The 15,191-nt window shown below is 50.2% G+C and overlaps 1 protein-coding gene across 1 annotated transcript in view; it reads right to left on the bottom strand.

Annotated features, from left to right (window-relative positions):
* Window positions 1-245: 245 nt before the first annotated feature.
* Window positions 246-15,191, bottom strand: part of CDH20 (cadherin 20) — a 216,137-nt gene continuing 201,191 nt past the window's right edge. The window contains exons 10-12 of the mRNA XM_027960778.3: window positions 11,232-11,349; window positions 6,352-6,603; window positions 246-1,828 (exon numbers count right to left, since the gene is read on the bottom strand). Of these exons, the coding sequence (XP_027816579.1) occupies window positions 1,323-1,828; window positions 6,352-6,603; window positions 11,232-11,349 (876 nt within the window). The 3' untranslated portion in view covers window positions 246-1,322. The remainder of the gene's footprint in view (window positions 1,829-6,351; window positions 6,604-11,231; window positions 11,350-15,191) is intronic.

The following is a 15,191-nucleotide window of genomic DNA, read 5'->3' as shown; positions in this document are numbered from 1 at the left end:
CTGTTATCAAACCATCCTTCGGCCTTTGAAGAGATGGGGAAATGAAGACAATTCATGAACATCTCAACAGGGTCACAGTTTAAAGCATACATTCGTTTGATCAATGACCAAAACAGAATGCACAGCCTCATACTACGGTGCTTCGGCCTTTGCCTTATGAATCAGCTCCAGCTGCAAGAACCTCAGACTAGGTCAGGATCACAAAACCATCTCTTACCTGCTCAGCAATTAAATGTGCAAGAGACTTTCCCTTCTATTTAACTTTTATTAAAAGAAGTGCTAAAGGTACTGAGATACAGTACATCATATTTATTACCAAAATTATTAACAAATATACAAAACTTATACATGTAATTTTCTTACATCCATTTCCTCTCTATAATACTGATTTGTGTTCAAGTAGGTTATCTACAGTATGTAAACATCCCTGTGATTGACCTCACACAGATTAGGAAAGCCCGCTAACCCATGCTTTTATCAGATACTTCTTTTTATTTGGCTTTCATTTCGTAGCATCTAATCGTCACATTTGGCACATGGAAGAGACATCTACAGTGCAAAAGGGGCAGATTTTCTGGTTTCCTTCCCAACAGTTTTTCAGGGGCACAGTTAAAGAGCTGAGCGAACAAGAGCGCTCTAACTCGATGGAGGTGGATTGGCTGTGATGCCGACAACTCTTGCTTCAGCCGTTCAACTTGAGCTTAAAGTCAATGCCTCTTCCTTCTCCCACCCCCCCATCCCCCCCATGCAATGCCAGTTAGGCCTTAACCTGGTCTTAAAAGGACGGAAAGAGATTCCATCCAGCCCAGACCAAGTGAGGTTAATCTCACCGAGCAATCATTCCGTGTTCTTCTGTGTGGGTTGGTTTGTGCAGTGCGATGCGCCTGCCAAATCCATACATGGAGAGAATAGAATACAACTTTTTAAAAAAGCCCCCAAACAGGAGATTAGAACAGTTTTCAACGGCCACCTCTGCACTGAAAAGCTCAGCCTCTCTGCGGTGGCAACGAAGACAAACGCCTTCGTGAGTGGCGGAGACAAGCCAAGCCCGCCGTGCGTAAGTAACCTCAGACTGCACACCTTGGGATACAGGATCACAAAAACTTAAAAATAAAATAAAATAAAATAAAGGTCGTTGGCGGTTCTGCCCCCCTCTTCCTGTGTTTCCTTTTGAGGACGTAGCTTAATCTCACCGAGTAAAGCTGATGCAGAGAGAGCTCCGCGCCCGCCCGCACGCCCTCGCGCCCGGGCCGGCCGCCTCTCCCGCGGAGCCGCCGCCCAGCACGGCCAATCTCGGCCGCGCGCCCGCCGCCCGGGCCCGGTCACCACAGCGGCGCGGGCCCCTCCGGCGCCCCGTAGAGCTCCGCCAGCTTCCGGAAGCGGGGCCCCCAGTCCGTGAGGAAGTCGAAGCTCTGCTCCGAGTCCGACGTGGCCGACTGCAGGGAGCTGAGCGAGCCGGCGAGCGAGCCGTCGCCCTCGAACATGTAGGTCTGCAGGGAGTCGAAGGGCGGGGCCCACAGGTCCGTGTCGGCCTCGTAGAGCTTGGCCAGCACGTAGCTGTGCACGGCGCTGCTGCCGGCGCGCGTCTGGGGCACGCGGCGCGAGAGGCTCTCGATCTCGGGCAGCATGTCCTGCCGCGTCCTGGGCGCGCCGGCCGCCTGCGCCTCGCGGGGGTTCCACATGGCCGCGATGTCGAAGGCCTCGGTGTCCTCCTCGCCGCCGCCCTCGTCGTCGTAGCGCACGATGTTCTCGTGGACGTTCTCCTCGTCGTCGAGGATGTAGGGCTGCTTCCGGTGCCTCCGCAGGGACAGGATGAGCAGCACCAGCACTGCGGGCGCAGAGGGGCCGGGTGGGCGCGGGGAGAGTCGGGCGAGCCCCGGGGGCGGGAGGGCGGGGAGGTGTGGGGGGGGGCGCTCGGGGCAGGAGTCGGGGGCCAGGCGGGGTTTGGGCGTCACCTCACGGGCACCCCGGTCTCACTCTGCCTGCCGCGTAAGCGGAGCGCTTGCTGCGCCTTACCTGATGTGTAATTCCTGGTTCTAGTAGACGCGAGCGTGATAGTCTCAGTCATGTGCGACCCCTGCGACCCCGTGGACTGAAGCCCCTCAGGCCCCTTTGTCCACGGGATTCTCCAGGCCAAGGATGCTGGAGTGGGGTGCCCTTCCCTTCTCCAGGGGATCTTCTCCACCCAGGGATTGAACGTGCGTCTCCTGCGTTGGCAGGTGGGTTCTTTACCACCGGCAGCCCCTGGTCTCTGCCTTACTTTATCGCAGAGAAATGCGTATGGGTGTCTACACCCAACCACCCAAGTGTAGCGTCTCATTAACCAGGCACAAAGCCCGGTGGCCCGCCATGGAGGATATGCTTAAGGATTGGGTGATGTCTTCTGACTAGGTAAGGATGCATGCGTATTTCTCTTATTGCAATGTGAAAACCTTACTCTGTAGGTGAAATCCTGCTTTTTTTTTTTTTTTTATATTGGTGTCTCTGTAGGATTCTACTCTAAATATACTGTTGACCCTTGAGCAACATGGATTTGAACTACTGGAGTCCACTTCATTGTGGATTTTTTTTTTTTTTTCCGGTGAGTACATGGTACAGGACTTGGGCTTCGTTGCCGCAGATGCTGAAAGGTGGATACTGTGGTCCAGCTGTTAAGCTGTACACAGGCAGGGCTGCACCCCTCACCCCACCCCACCGTTGTCCAGGGGCCAGCTGCGATCCTGCAGTGATGCAAATGCATACAGACACATGTGCTAAATATGAGCCAGAGTCTTTGTCTTTTCATGTTTTCTCCAGAAAATAAGAGTGTGTGAATGACTGCCATTGTCCAGTTAACTCAGATCCCTCAGGAAAGCCTCCTTTACAGAGATGGTCCTGGCTTTCTGGATCCAAGGGTGTTCACGGAAGAGAGGGAGTGAGCAGTGGCATTTTACATAATTCGTCATGTTATCAAAGAAGCGCCACACTGTTAGATGTGCCCTTGCAGGTTTGGATAAAATTTTATCCCAACAAATGTTTTTTTTTTTTTCCCTCCAGGGTATGTGTTCAGTGGGGTTTAAAGGAGAGATAGAGATAAGCCCATTGAACTGTTTATCTCTGTGACTGAAAATGTTTTCCAGGAGGTGTCTTGAGGTTTTGGCTGTAGAACCGCTATTGATTTTCAAAATTTTTTTCTGGTGTGCTTTGTTACAGCTGGTGAACGTGACAGCTTGACAGCCCTGCACATTAAGACCCGGGTTTATCCAAGGAAGGGAAATGGAGTACAGTCATATGCCCATTAAGATTATGGGCTAACTTAAATCATAGTAGCGGTTTTTAAAACCTGAATGTGGAATGTGAGTTGCAATTAATAACGTTAATACATGATGTTTCCCTGTATAGCTTGGGTGACACCATGCACGCACAGGAAACAGATATAAACTCTTGTGTGTTATCTCTGTGTTGTAACCCAGCCTACAGAACCGTGGGATTTTGGAGAAGTGGGCTAATAGGACTTAAAGGAAGTGGTGGCTTGAAGTGGGCTGTGGTGGTTGGGGTGTGATTTGGATGGATGGATGCAGGTTTGCAAAATGGGACTGTAGGTGAACTTGCTGTGTTCGTGGGATTCAGGGAACAGTTACTAAACTGCAGTATTTGGGGGAGTTATCTGAAGCAAAGGGGAAACAAAGTTGAATATGACATGATTTCTTTTTTAATAGGCTGGCGATCTAAGGAGATGATAGATGTTAATGATTGATATCAATCAGGCAGTGATAAGGACTATCATAGAGCTATAAGAGTTTCACAGAGATCACAGAAGCAGGACCAGTTCCTCCTTCCTGGAGCACTGGGAAGACCTCCCCACCAGTGACGCTGGAGTGATGGGTGTGGGATTTCAGAAAATGCTGGGAAGCAAATTAGAAAAATCTCTTAAGTTTCTACTGGGAAGAATTCTGGTATTGCCAGAATTTTTGCCAGTAGAAATTTCCAGTAGAGAATTAGGGACTTTATAGAGCTCTTAATAAAGATTGCTGCATGTCTTATTTTTTAGGTAATCTGATTTAAATGGCTCAGAAGGTAAAGAATGCACCTGTAATGCAGGAGACCCGGGTTTGATCCCTGGGACAGGAAAATCCCCTGGAGTCGGGAATGGCTGCCCACTCCAGAATTCTTGCCTGGAGAATCCCTTGGACAGAGAAGCTTGGCAGGCTACACACCATGAGGTCACAGAAAGTCGGACAGGACTGAGTGACTAACACTGTCACTGATTTAAGTAATAAGTATTATATAACCCCCTAAAAAAATCAACTTTGGGGAAAATGACCCTATTCCACTGAAAGGCTTCCCTGACAGAAGAGAATTGGTTCTAGGGATGCTTATTATTTAGGATCTATAGGCTCAATGCCTATGAGATAGGGCCTATGAGATTTTCTGGGAGCTAGATACATATTTGAGACGTGAAAAAAATACATAGTTAAAATTAATATGCTTCTATACTTGTCCACAAAATATGTTTTTGACAAATCAACTGCAGTTCAGTCTTACTCAGTTTTCTGAATTATATTTAATGTGAAATGTGCACTTTTAGGAAAAAGTGCCTAGGAGTGTAAGGATTTTAGGACAGCTTTGCTAAGTTGAGGTTCTGAAAACTGTCTGTTCATCACATACAATTCAAAAGACAAGACATAATGGGTTTGGGAGCCACAGGATGAATTGCCCCTTATACTCCACTTCTGGCCCAGGCGCCTCTGTGCCAGTCTCTCAGTCAGTCTCTCTGTGATGGTGGTGCCTTCTACTGTTTGTGGGATAGAGTGAATCTATCATGTAGACATTTCCCAAAGACAGAAGTAAGGGCAGCCAGACTGGAAATTTCTAGGAGCAAGTTTCTTCAAAGGCCTCTTGCAGGGTATCGTGTTATGCACTCAAGGACCCCCAGCGCCACCTTCTGGACACTCAGGGAATTGCAGGAGGGTTTTATTTGTCAGTGTAGAAAGGGACCGGAAACCTAAGTTCTCTCTGATCCAGGGATTCAAGGACTTAGAAAGGCAACTTCTTTATACTGTTATCTCCCTTCCCTTAGCACTGAGCTGAGACAACAATAGTGACCCACGTGGTGTACTTGAAAATGTTTTTTGAGAAGCGTATTCAGCAGGCCTACGAGAAATGCAGTCAAGCACTGACTCTGCAGTCGGGCCTTTCTTTGGTCTGACTCAGTCTCTTGGTGTCGAGGCAGACTTCCAATCAGGGCTTAAATTCTGATTTGTCCCCACTGCTTTACTCTTTTCCCTTGTAGAATTCTAGGGTTTCTTCCACGTTGAATAATAACACTGTTTACGAAGTCCGCTTTTCTCTAAGCAAGCTATCTAGGCTCTGAATCACCTCAGTCAGCAGAGGTGGGAGCTGTGCACAGACATTTCTTGGTTTCAGGGAGCGGTTCAGGTGTTTCACTGTTTGCTTTTGAGCGTGGATGTTGCGAATGACGGCACGCATGGCCTTAGGCACCAGTGTGGCTCTAGACAAGCAAGGCCGCCTATCCCAGCAGCGCCCTCCCACTGGCCTGTCCTCACGCCTCTCTGCTTCACCAGCCGAGGCCCCCGGCCCTGGGCCGTGTGCTAAGGCCCCACACAGCCTACCCTCCCAGCTACCCGTGTGGCTCAGGCTGAAACTTCTTTCAGCTCTCTGCTCAGAGATGCTCTTATCAGTGAGGTCTTCCCTGACTGCCCTCTTAAATGACGCCCAGCTCTGTCTCCTCTGCTGTCGGACTCCATGTCCCTCCTTCCTTCTCTGTAACACTTACCACCTCCGGGAGCTGGGGGTGAACATTCGGGAGCAGGGCCGCACTGCTCAGATGCAGGGATGTGCAGAGTGGGGCCTGCCTGCCTTTCAGGCCTGGCTCTGCCCCTGAGGTTTGGCTTGGGCCTGTTGCTGCCTGTTTGTGATTTGTAATAGCTGTTCCATATCTGAGAGGGGGGTGTTAGGAAAGGGGATCATCACATCCTGTCCAACATTACCATGTAGGTTCTGTGATGTCAGAATGACTTGCTTTGTTTTGAAGTAAGCTCTGTGAAGGCTGGGACTTTTCTGTCTCACTAATCCCAGGATCTAGAATGGCAGCTTGGCTCTAATAAATGCTTGATAAAAGTGTGCTTTGATCTGGCCTTGAAGGGACAGTCTTCCCTCTCTTTCCTTTTTCCCAGCATTGCTCCGCCACCCTTGCAGTCAGCCCGGTGTGGAAAACCAGTCCTGGCCGGCTGAGTTAGGACGCCCACAGGATGCTGTCTAGGGCAGCACGTGCAGGGCCCCCCAGCGTGGGGAGGAGCCGCTCACTCACCTAGGAGGCCCCCCCAGCATGGGGAGGAGCCGCTCACTCACCCAGCAGGACGAAGACGCAGGCCAGGATGGCGATGAGCGCGCCGCGGCTGAGGCTCACTGGGAGCATGTAGGCCTCGGGGCTGCAGGACAGCACGTGGCCCTCGTCGTCACAGCCACACACCTGGATGGTCAGCGTGCCCGTGCTGCTGAGCACCGGCGGCCCACCGTCCGAGATCAAGATGGGCAGGTAGAAGACACTCTGTTCCTGCTGCCGGAAGCCGGACCTCCTGGTCAGAATGCGGGCGGTGTTGTCTGGAGCAGACAGGGATTCCAGGATTGGAAAGGGAAGAGGGAAAAAGAAGGGAGAGGAAAGGAAGAACCATGGAGAGAGTTAATTTCGGGGGTTGGGGAAAGCAAGGGGCAGGAACTCGGTGGGGAAGGCAGGAGAAGGGACAGCATTCCCTGGAGGGGGTCGGCTGCTGCCGCTCACATTTGTCAGGATCAGCAGTTGGGTTCAGAAAAAAAGATTTTTGCTTGCTTCTAGGCAAAACCCTGAGGCCTAGGAGAGAAACCCTTTTTGAGAGCCTGTCTTCGCCTTTGTGACATAAAGTGCCCAGGGCGAACTGTCAGGCTTCAGATCTAACTGAATTGTCCCTGGGAAAGCTCCGCGGAAGTGAACAGTCGCTGGTGACTTGTGGCCCCTGTTTGTTCTCACTCAGCAGCTTTCCAAGGCCCCGCTGCTGCTTTTGTGCCTCCAGGAAGAGAATGCGGAGGAGCCCGCGTGGCTCTGGCAGACTGCTGCTTTTTGCCACTACGGCTGGATTCCTGTCTTTGGCTATTTTCTTTTATGCCTTTGAAAAGCAGTCACCAGTTCCTGTGCTTTCTAATGAACCTGCTCATTTAGCAGAAGCTTATTTGAAATCCACTAATCATATGACACACCCTGTTATTTCCCACTACTTGGTGGTCTGAGTTTAAGCAGTTCATATGAACTTGGTGAAAATTCAATACTGGTTTCCCCCCCAGTTTTAAAGAGGATTAGCCAGCTTGTTTGGTATGTTTTTACAAAGCTGGTGTGTGTGTATATATATTTACATTTGCTTAATGTAATGTTTTAGGATCTTTTATTTTTCAATCTGTTCTCAAGTTTTCTTGAGTGGGTTTTTGCAAAGCTGGTGTCTTTTTCAGCAGAGGAAAAGTGTGAGATCTGGAAGGACATATAAGCAGTGACTCTCAAAGCCAGCATTAGCAATATGGAAGGTTCTCTGGATGCATTTCACATTTTACAGGGAGGAGTCTAGAACGTCATAAAAAATTCTGAGAGCCTAATCAAAGGAAACGTTACTAATATCAGTATCAGTATTTCTTACATAATAAAGGATTATACTTTTCCACGCTCTTGACTTTGGATATTTGTATACGGTTTGCTTTTGATGATGGGAATGAGCAAAGGTGATCCGCGTCACTTCCGGGCAGCAACGTGTAGCAGCCGGTGTGATTCTGGCGCTCTTGCCTCGGTGTAGTGTGTGCGAGCGCGCCAGATGGAGAGCCCGGCAGCCTGGGCCACCTGCACACGGACACCTGTCCTGCATTGCCAGACCCGCGGTCGGCTTGCATGAGCAAGAAGTTAACTTTATTATTATTTTTATCTTTTTTTCGGTTAGATCTTTTTTTTTTTTTTTAAATTTTAAAAGAAGTTAACTTCAGTTGAGTTAAGCCTCTGAGACTTTGGCGCCTTTTGTTTCCAGAGCCTAGCCAGCTTGTTCCAACACGCTCTTCCTTATTAATTTTCCACCTCTTCCTCCCGCCGTGTTCTCGCGAGAGGACTTGATTCTTGAGCGCTTATATGCATGGTATTTAGACTTCGAATGCAGCAGCTCGCTTTCTCTTTAGCACCACTTGGGGAAATAATGGTGGTCTCACCCTGTCACACTGAGAGAGTTAAGCCCTGGAGAGGTCATGTAATGGGGTCCAAGTCACTGGTTTACTAACAGAGCTGGGATTTGAACTCTGGTCTCTGACTCCAAACACATACCAAACACACTGAGTTATATAACCAGTTAGTTTTGTAACAATGTTGAAAATTATTTAGCTAATTGAAATCTCTATCTGCTTTTTACAGGCCTTCTTTCTTTCCTTTCCTTCTCAGTGGAAAAAGATAGTTGGTTGCCAGCCTGAAGGTTATATTTGTATTTTCACCTGCCACGCAATCTACCTAATCTCTGTTTTGTAAATTTAATAGCTAAGAACTATTAATTTTGCTTCACAGTTTTAATTTTTTTTCCAGAAATCATATTTTTCTCAAACAGAAATCTTTTTCATTTTCATCAAGGACAGCTCATCAGAGTTATAGAAAGCTGGAGAAGAGCTTGCATCATATATTTCTTGATCTCAGAATTATTTAAGATTAAAGAAAAAAAGATCAGTATCACATTGCTGAGACTGGTCCTAGAAAGGGGCTGGCATATAGTAGCAGACTTTTTTGTTGAATATTATAATTGGAACTTGAATAACCCATTTGGAAATATTATTTATTTCCACAGTAACACAAAACTGTGTGTGTGTGTGTGTGTGTCTGTCTAAAACAGGAGGTCCCAACTTCCAGTCCCAATCTTAATGTTTACTCATGCTGATCTTGGGCTGTTTACTTTCTTCCCTCATCTATCAAATGAGACATGCCAATCAGAGGTGTTAGTAACTTCCTTAAGACCTTATAGGATTATTGTGAATATCAAATAAAGCAAAGTATGGGAAAATGCAGGTAAAACTATGAAGTATGCACTCAGTCCTTATCACAGTGCTGTGGGGATTTAAAAAAGTAAGAGAGGCTTTACTTGAGACATTACAGTATTGTGTTCATACGTGAAAATAGTGTTTCAGGCCGGGAGTTGGAGGGCTTGACAGGAGATCCACCATGTCAGATGTTTGACAGTTTTGTAATGAGCCTCAGTAAAGGATACTTGAGGGATGAATTGTCACGAGGAGGTTAAGAGTCATTCTGTCTGCTGAAGATGCAGGTTTCCGCTTTGGAAAACCTTCCAAGAGAAGACGCATTTGTGTTCACAGTCACCAGGCTCCAGTGGCCCGTCTGTTCACGATGTTGACTCCATGAGTTGGTGTCCAGAGTCCTCGTTAAGGAAGCCGCAGCATTTGCGGCTGGTGTGCATTGTCTGTGTGCTGATCTTACACCAGTGAAGGGACCGTGACACTTAGGAAAACGGAGAGACAGCATCATGTGCTGTTTTCCCTCCCAGGGTTTCTACTATAAATCCTATCCTGAAGGGGCTAAACGACCTTTTAAGGGTTTCCAAAGGAAGGAAGTTTCCCTAGTGGCTCAGATGGTAAAGAGTCTGCCTGCATTGTAGGAGATGGGCTCGATCCCTGGGTCAGGAAGATTCCTCTGGAGAAGGAGCTGGCAACCCACTCCAGTATTCTTGCCTGGGAAATCCCATGACAGAGGAGCCTGGTGGGCTCCTGGGGTCACAAAGAGTCGAACACAACTGAGCAACTAACACAAAAGAAGTAGATAAATGAATAATTCAGAGTTTGACCCAGCAAAAATATCAGGACATTTAATTATAATATTTCTGTTGTTGTAATTTATACTACTATTCCTTTCAGAATTATCACAATGTTTTGATATTTTTTTTTATGTAGAAGTTTAAAAGGATGACTTGGAAAAGTGCTTTCCATTTAGAATAAAACAGGTTTGATATCCTCAGGTTTTAGTCGCAGAACGTCGTGTGGGATGGAATTAATATTTTGACAGTTGAGGCCAAGACTGCTGTTGCTGCTGCTAAGTCGCTTCAGTCGTGTCCGACTCTGTGCGACCCCATAGACGGCAGCCCAGTCTCCCCCATCCCTGGGATTCCCCAGGCAAGAACACTGGAGTGGGTTGCCATTTCTTTCTCCAATGCATAAAAGTGAAAATTGAAAGTGAAGTTGCTCAGTCGTGTCTGACTCTTCGTGACCCCATGGACTGCAGCCCACCAGGCTCCTCCGCCCATGGGATTTTCCAGGCAAGAGTAGGTGTGGCTAAATCACGGTCTTTGTTACCCTTCATTTAGATTGTTAGAATTGACAACACTTTAGATTGGAAAAAAAATGAGGCCACACAGCCCAGAGAAGTGATGCCCTTCCTCCCCAAGGTCAGACTAGTTGGTAGCAGACCTAGCAACAGAAGGGGTTCACTCGACAGATTTAAGTTACTTTTTCACTTGCTCTGTCCTTTCCCTGAAAATCCTCTGGCCACAGTACAAAAGCCGCTCCTCTGCCCATCTGTGCCCAGTGAAGCGTGTGCTTGGTCTATCAACTCCGTAGCTGATCTGAATGCTTTTTGGAGCAGAGGGGTGTAGAGAGCTCTTCCGGCAGAGCTGTAGTGGGAAGCACTTTCTGCCACAGGGAACCCCGCCTGACTGTTCTTTCTGAATCACTCCAAAGTACTCGAGGTTTTGGCGCCAGAGCTGCTCCCTGTGTTTCTGAATCTGCCCTTTGTTCTCTGTTACTCAGCCTCCGTCTCCCTTTTGTTCTGGGAGCTTTTCTCTGTTTCCCGCTTTGATCCTTGCTTAGAAGCGTCCCCTCAGGTTTCTCTGTCTAGGCTGCTTCTGCCTCCTTGCTCAAATCCTTCTCATAGTTAAAGAGCGCACAAACAAGGCTGCTCGGCGGGGATGAAGGAGGCCCTTAGCCTGTGAGCCTCCATCGTGTCTGGCCCAGAGCCAGCGCGCAAATGTGTGTGAATTGACTGAGCAAACATTTCAGGATGAGCAGGGGACGTTTCTTGTCTTTGATGTTCTGAAACAAAACTTCAGGAGGATCACACAGATGAGCATGTTCTCCATGCTGCCGGCATTAGGAGCCGGTGGCCTCCGGCACCGTGTGCGCGGTGTAGCCGCGCACGGCGCCCAGCCCACGCTGCGGCGACCCAGCAGCCAGCGGCTTACCTTGGTTGTCCCTTACGGTGAAATTGGGGTTGTTCGCAGCCTCAGGGGCCAGGCTGTAGTAGAAGTGCTGGCCGTTGCGTGGGTCGTCTTGGTCCACGGCGCTCACGGTCTGGATCAGCTGAGGGGGAACGTGAAACCGGGTGAGTTAGTCAAAAGCTTCCAGGGAAGATGACCCCCCGGGTTGCGTTACCTAAGGAGGACATCCTGAAGCTCCCCTCGCAGGCCCTGTGCCCTGTCACAGCCCAGACTGAAGTGCGGTTTATTGCTGGGGCTTCTTAGGTAGCTCAGCGGTAAACAATCCTCCTGCCAACAGGGACGACTCAGGAGAGGCAGGTTTGATCCCTGGGTTGGGAAGATCCCCTGGAGAAGGAAACAGCAACCTACTCCAGTATTCCTGCCTGGGAAATCCCATGGACAGAGAAGCCTGGCGGGCTGCAGTCCGTGGAGTTGCAGAGTCAGACACGACTGAGCCACTGGGCATGCGCGCATGCGTCAACAGGCCCAGGGCAGATGTCACCTGGATGCTTTGGACGTTAGATGTGGAAGTCACACTGTTCTCACTCCTCCTCTGGCCCTTCTTAGGCAGTCAAAGCCGAAGGCTGAGTGGAAGGACTCGGGGGCGCCACAGGGTCCTGCTTGTTCCCTGGCGTTCTGTCCTCTCACCTCACCTTCGGGTTCGTAGTTCACGGTCAGATTGCTGTCTTTGAGAGTGAAAGTGTTAGTCGCTCAGTCGTGTCCGATTCTTTGCAACCCCATGGACTGTATGACTTGCCAAGCTCCTCTGTCCATGGAATTCTCCAGGCAAGAATGCTGGAGTGGCTAGCCATTCCCTTCTCCAGGGAGTCTTCCCAGCTCAGGGATCGAACCTGCGCCTCCTGCATTGGCAGGTGGGCTCTTTACCATCTGAGCCGCCAGGGAAGCTTTGAGAGGCCTCTGTTTAAAAATGACCGATACCTAGTGGGCAGTAAACAGACATTTCATTAGTTAATGGAAAACGGATGTGAGAGAATGGGTTGCAGAGCAGTCACTGTTGGCAGGAAGGGGAGCTAGATAGAGTGAAGAGCACAAGGCCCCCCAGGGGTAGGGTTACAGAACAGACAGGAACCGGAAGCAGAGCTTGGGGCCGAGGAGGGCAGGAGGTGGGGAGGCGGCTTCTTGAGCGCTCTGGCCGAAGTTGTGCTGTTCCCATCTGCTCTTCAGAGTACTGAGTTGCTATGAAGGTTTGATGACCAGAATGGAAAAGTTGGTAGGAAAGCAATGTGGAGTACACAGCTGAGACACTGGCTGCCAGACGGGGCGGTGGGGGGAGTGGGGGGCGGTAGGAGGGAGTGGGGGGGGGAGGGGGGGGGGTGTGGGGGGGTGGGGGGGCAGGGGTCGTAGAGACAAGGTGCTGAGGGGTGGGCTCCCTGTGTGTGTGCTCTCCCACCAGCCAGCTGCACAGACTGCCCACCCCTCGGGCCTGGCTCCAGACGCCCACTCCTGATGTCAGAAGCTGGCTGTTAACAGCATAGAAGATGGAACATTAGAGGTCAGCGGGGTGCTGAGGTGGGCTTGCTGAGTCTCTCTCCATCTGTAAACGAAGGAGGGTACCGCTACCCTCACAGCGTCCCAAAGAGGGAGTAACCCGAGGGGAAGCTTCCAGCAAGGGGCTCGCGGTGAACACAGCGTTGCTCAGACCCCCTTCGGGGGAGGGCTTGATGCCTTCACCTGTCAGTCTCTCTGGGGATGGCCTCAGCTGGTGACACCCACCTCCCCACAGTCTCCACATCTTTCCAGAACAATCTGTGTCCAGCGACTGATAGAATGGTATAAAGGCCTGGCCATCCCATCTCAACTCAGGAAAGCCCTAGTTCTCAGCGTCGGTGGGGTCATCCACGGCTGGCTGTGTGCACCACTGCTGGACGTCGCTTGTCTAGCCGTGCAGAAGCTCTTCCCTTGCACAGGAGTTGGTCCCAAGGGCATTCCTGATTCATTACTAAACATCCTAGACCAGAACTCCGGCTCAGCTCATGCTTCCTGCTGAACCCAAACTGGCACCGGGTCCTTCAGTCTAAAGGCTGGGAGGACGGAACTGAGTACTGGAGAGGATCAGGAGAGCCCTGAAGAGGACAGTGGCCAGCCGCCCGGCCCAGGGCCCCTGCTGCTCCCACTCAAGGGTCGCCCCAGCGCCCCATCCCCTCCCAGACAGATCCTGTGCCCTCCGTCTGGTCAGACACGTGAAGACGCGTTTCTTTGTGAATGTTATAAACATGTGAGTATGTGTGACTTGGCAAATAGTCGTTTCAGAGTATCTGACCTGTGAAGTGTATATGTATGGTGGAGACCTGGGGCGTCTGGCTGGTTGGTTACAGGGCTCTCAGAAACGTGAGTGAAGACATGGCCTCAGAGCACCTGGGCCTGCTCTGCCGGGCCTCCCCTCTCCCGGGTCTCCTCTCTCCTGGGCCTGCTCCCCAGGGCCTCTCCTCTCCCGGGCCTCCCCTCTCCCGGGCCTCCTCTGCTGGGCCTCCCCTCTCCCAGGTCTCCTCTCTCCTGGGCCTGCTCTGCCGGGCCTCCCCTCTCTTGGGCCTCCCCTCTCCTGGCAGGTCTGAGTCCATCCCTGGCCTCACTTGCCATTCCAGAGCCTGCTTGGCAGGCCTCATGCCACCCTCAGTCCTCAGATTTCCCTCTGGGCTTGCTTTGCTGAGGAAAGCACATGTCCCAGCTCGGCCGATGCAGAGCTGATGACCGTGGCTGACAAATCTCACACAAGGAGGCCTGAGTCTTCATAAGCCAGACGTACCTACTGAGCTGTGTGCTTTTGAAAATCTTCGGAACATGTCCCAGAGCCAAAACCAAAGGGTTGGATTTAAATCTCTTGGGCTAAAGATGACGCGTATGACAGACTGCGATAGACCTGTGGCTCTCACCCCGAACCTGCAGCTGGGCGTGAAAGTTCATGTGTGTCAAAGGGCTGTGTGAGAGCCCAGTAGAAGATGGACGCGGAGACACAGGCATGGGGAGGCGCTCGTGTGCCGCAGAGGCAGGCGCAGCGCGACGTGCTGCTATCCTGCCATTCCCAGCGGGAGGGAGAGGCTTCTCTGGGGGCCTGAGGGGGTTCCATGTACTGCGTTCCTGTTACTCTCTGTGTTACAGAATAAAAATGGCTTCTCGTCATATTGAATATTAAGTGTGTTTGTCATAGTAATAATCCTGTATAAATCAAAAGTTTTTATGTTGTATTTCTACAATATATATGTAATCTTGCAATATAAAAATTATTAAAATGAAGGCCCAAATCTCCTCACTCAACTCTCAGCTGCCTTAGGATGGTGGCTGTTGCTGTTTTCTCTCCTGCCTTCTGGTTTCTGCTCACATGCATATACAGCTTGATATGCCTTCAGGCCTGCACCTGTAGCCTCTGTGCCTCCTTTCCTTACACACATAATAACACGGGTCATTCCTTATGCTGGAAAGTTAATTGTAACTTTTATTAGCTGCATAATATTTCAAGTTTCTCTAGAAATGCAGTAGATACGGAAGTGGATTTATCTTCGACTTGCTGAAGGAAGTGTAGGCGTGCTATAGAGCACGGCTCTGGGTTTCAGGAAGGGATGGATGAGATAACTTAGATGCGAACAGCTACAGGACACATTTCCCCGCTCCCCCGCCCGGGACAAGGGAGTCACTTTTCCTTCGGGTGGGAAGAACGGTAAAGATGCATTGAGGCAATCTTTGTGGAGTTCAGGAAGCTAGTGTAATTTCTGGTTGTATAGACAGAGTCTGTGCGCGAGATGTTGCAGGAGAGGGAGAGAGCAGTGGAAGCAGAAGCTGCTTCACAGTCAAAAGCCTGCGTTACCAAACCACGAGTGCTTGCCGTCTGCACCCAGCCCCTGGACCAGAGTCCTCAGGGTCACAAAATAAGCTTGGGGGAAGCAAGGGAGTCTGTTGGGACAAAGGTAGAGAGGACAGAGTCTTCAAAAG

This window comes from Ovis aries, chromosome 23 (assembly GCF_016772045.2).
Source record: "Ovis aries strain OAR_USU_Benz2616 breed Rambouillet chromosome 23, ARS-UI_Ramb_v3.0, whole genome shotgun sequence".
NCBI classification, from domain to species: Eukaryota; Metazoa; Chordata; class Mammalia; order Artiodactyla; family Bovidae; genus Ovis; species Ovis aries.
The sequence above is the reverse complement of the archived record's forward strand: the minus strand, read 5'-3'. Positions and strand labels throughout refer to the sequence as shown.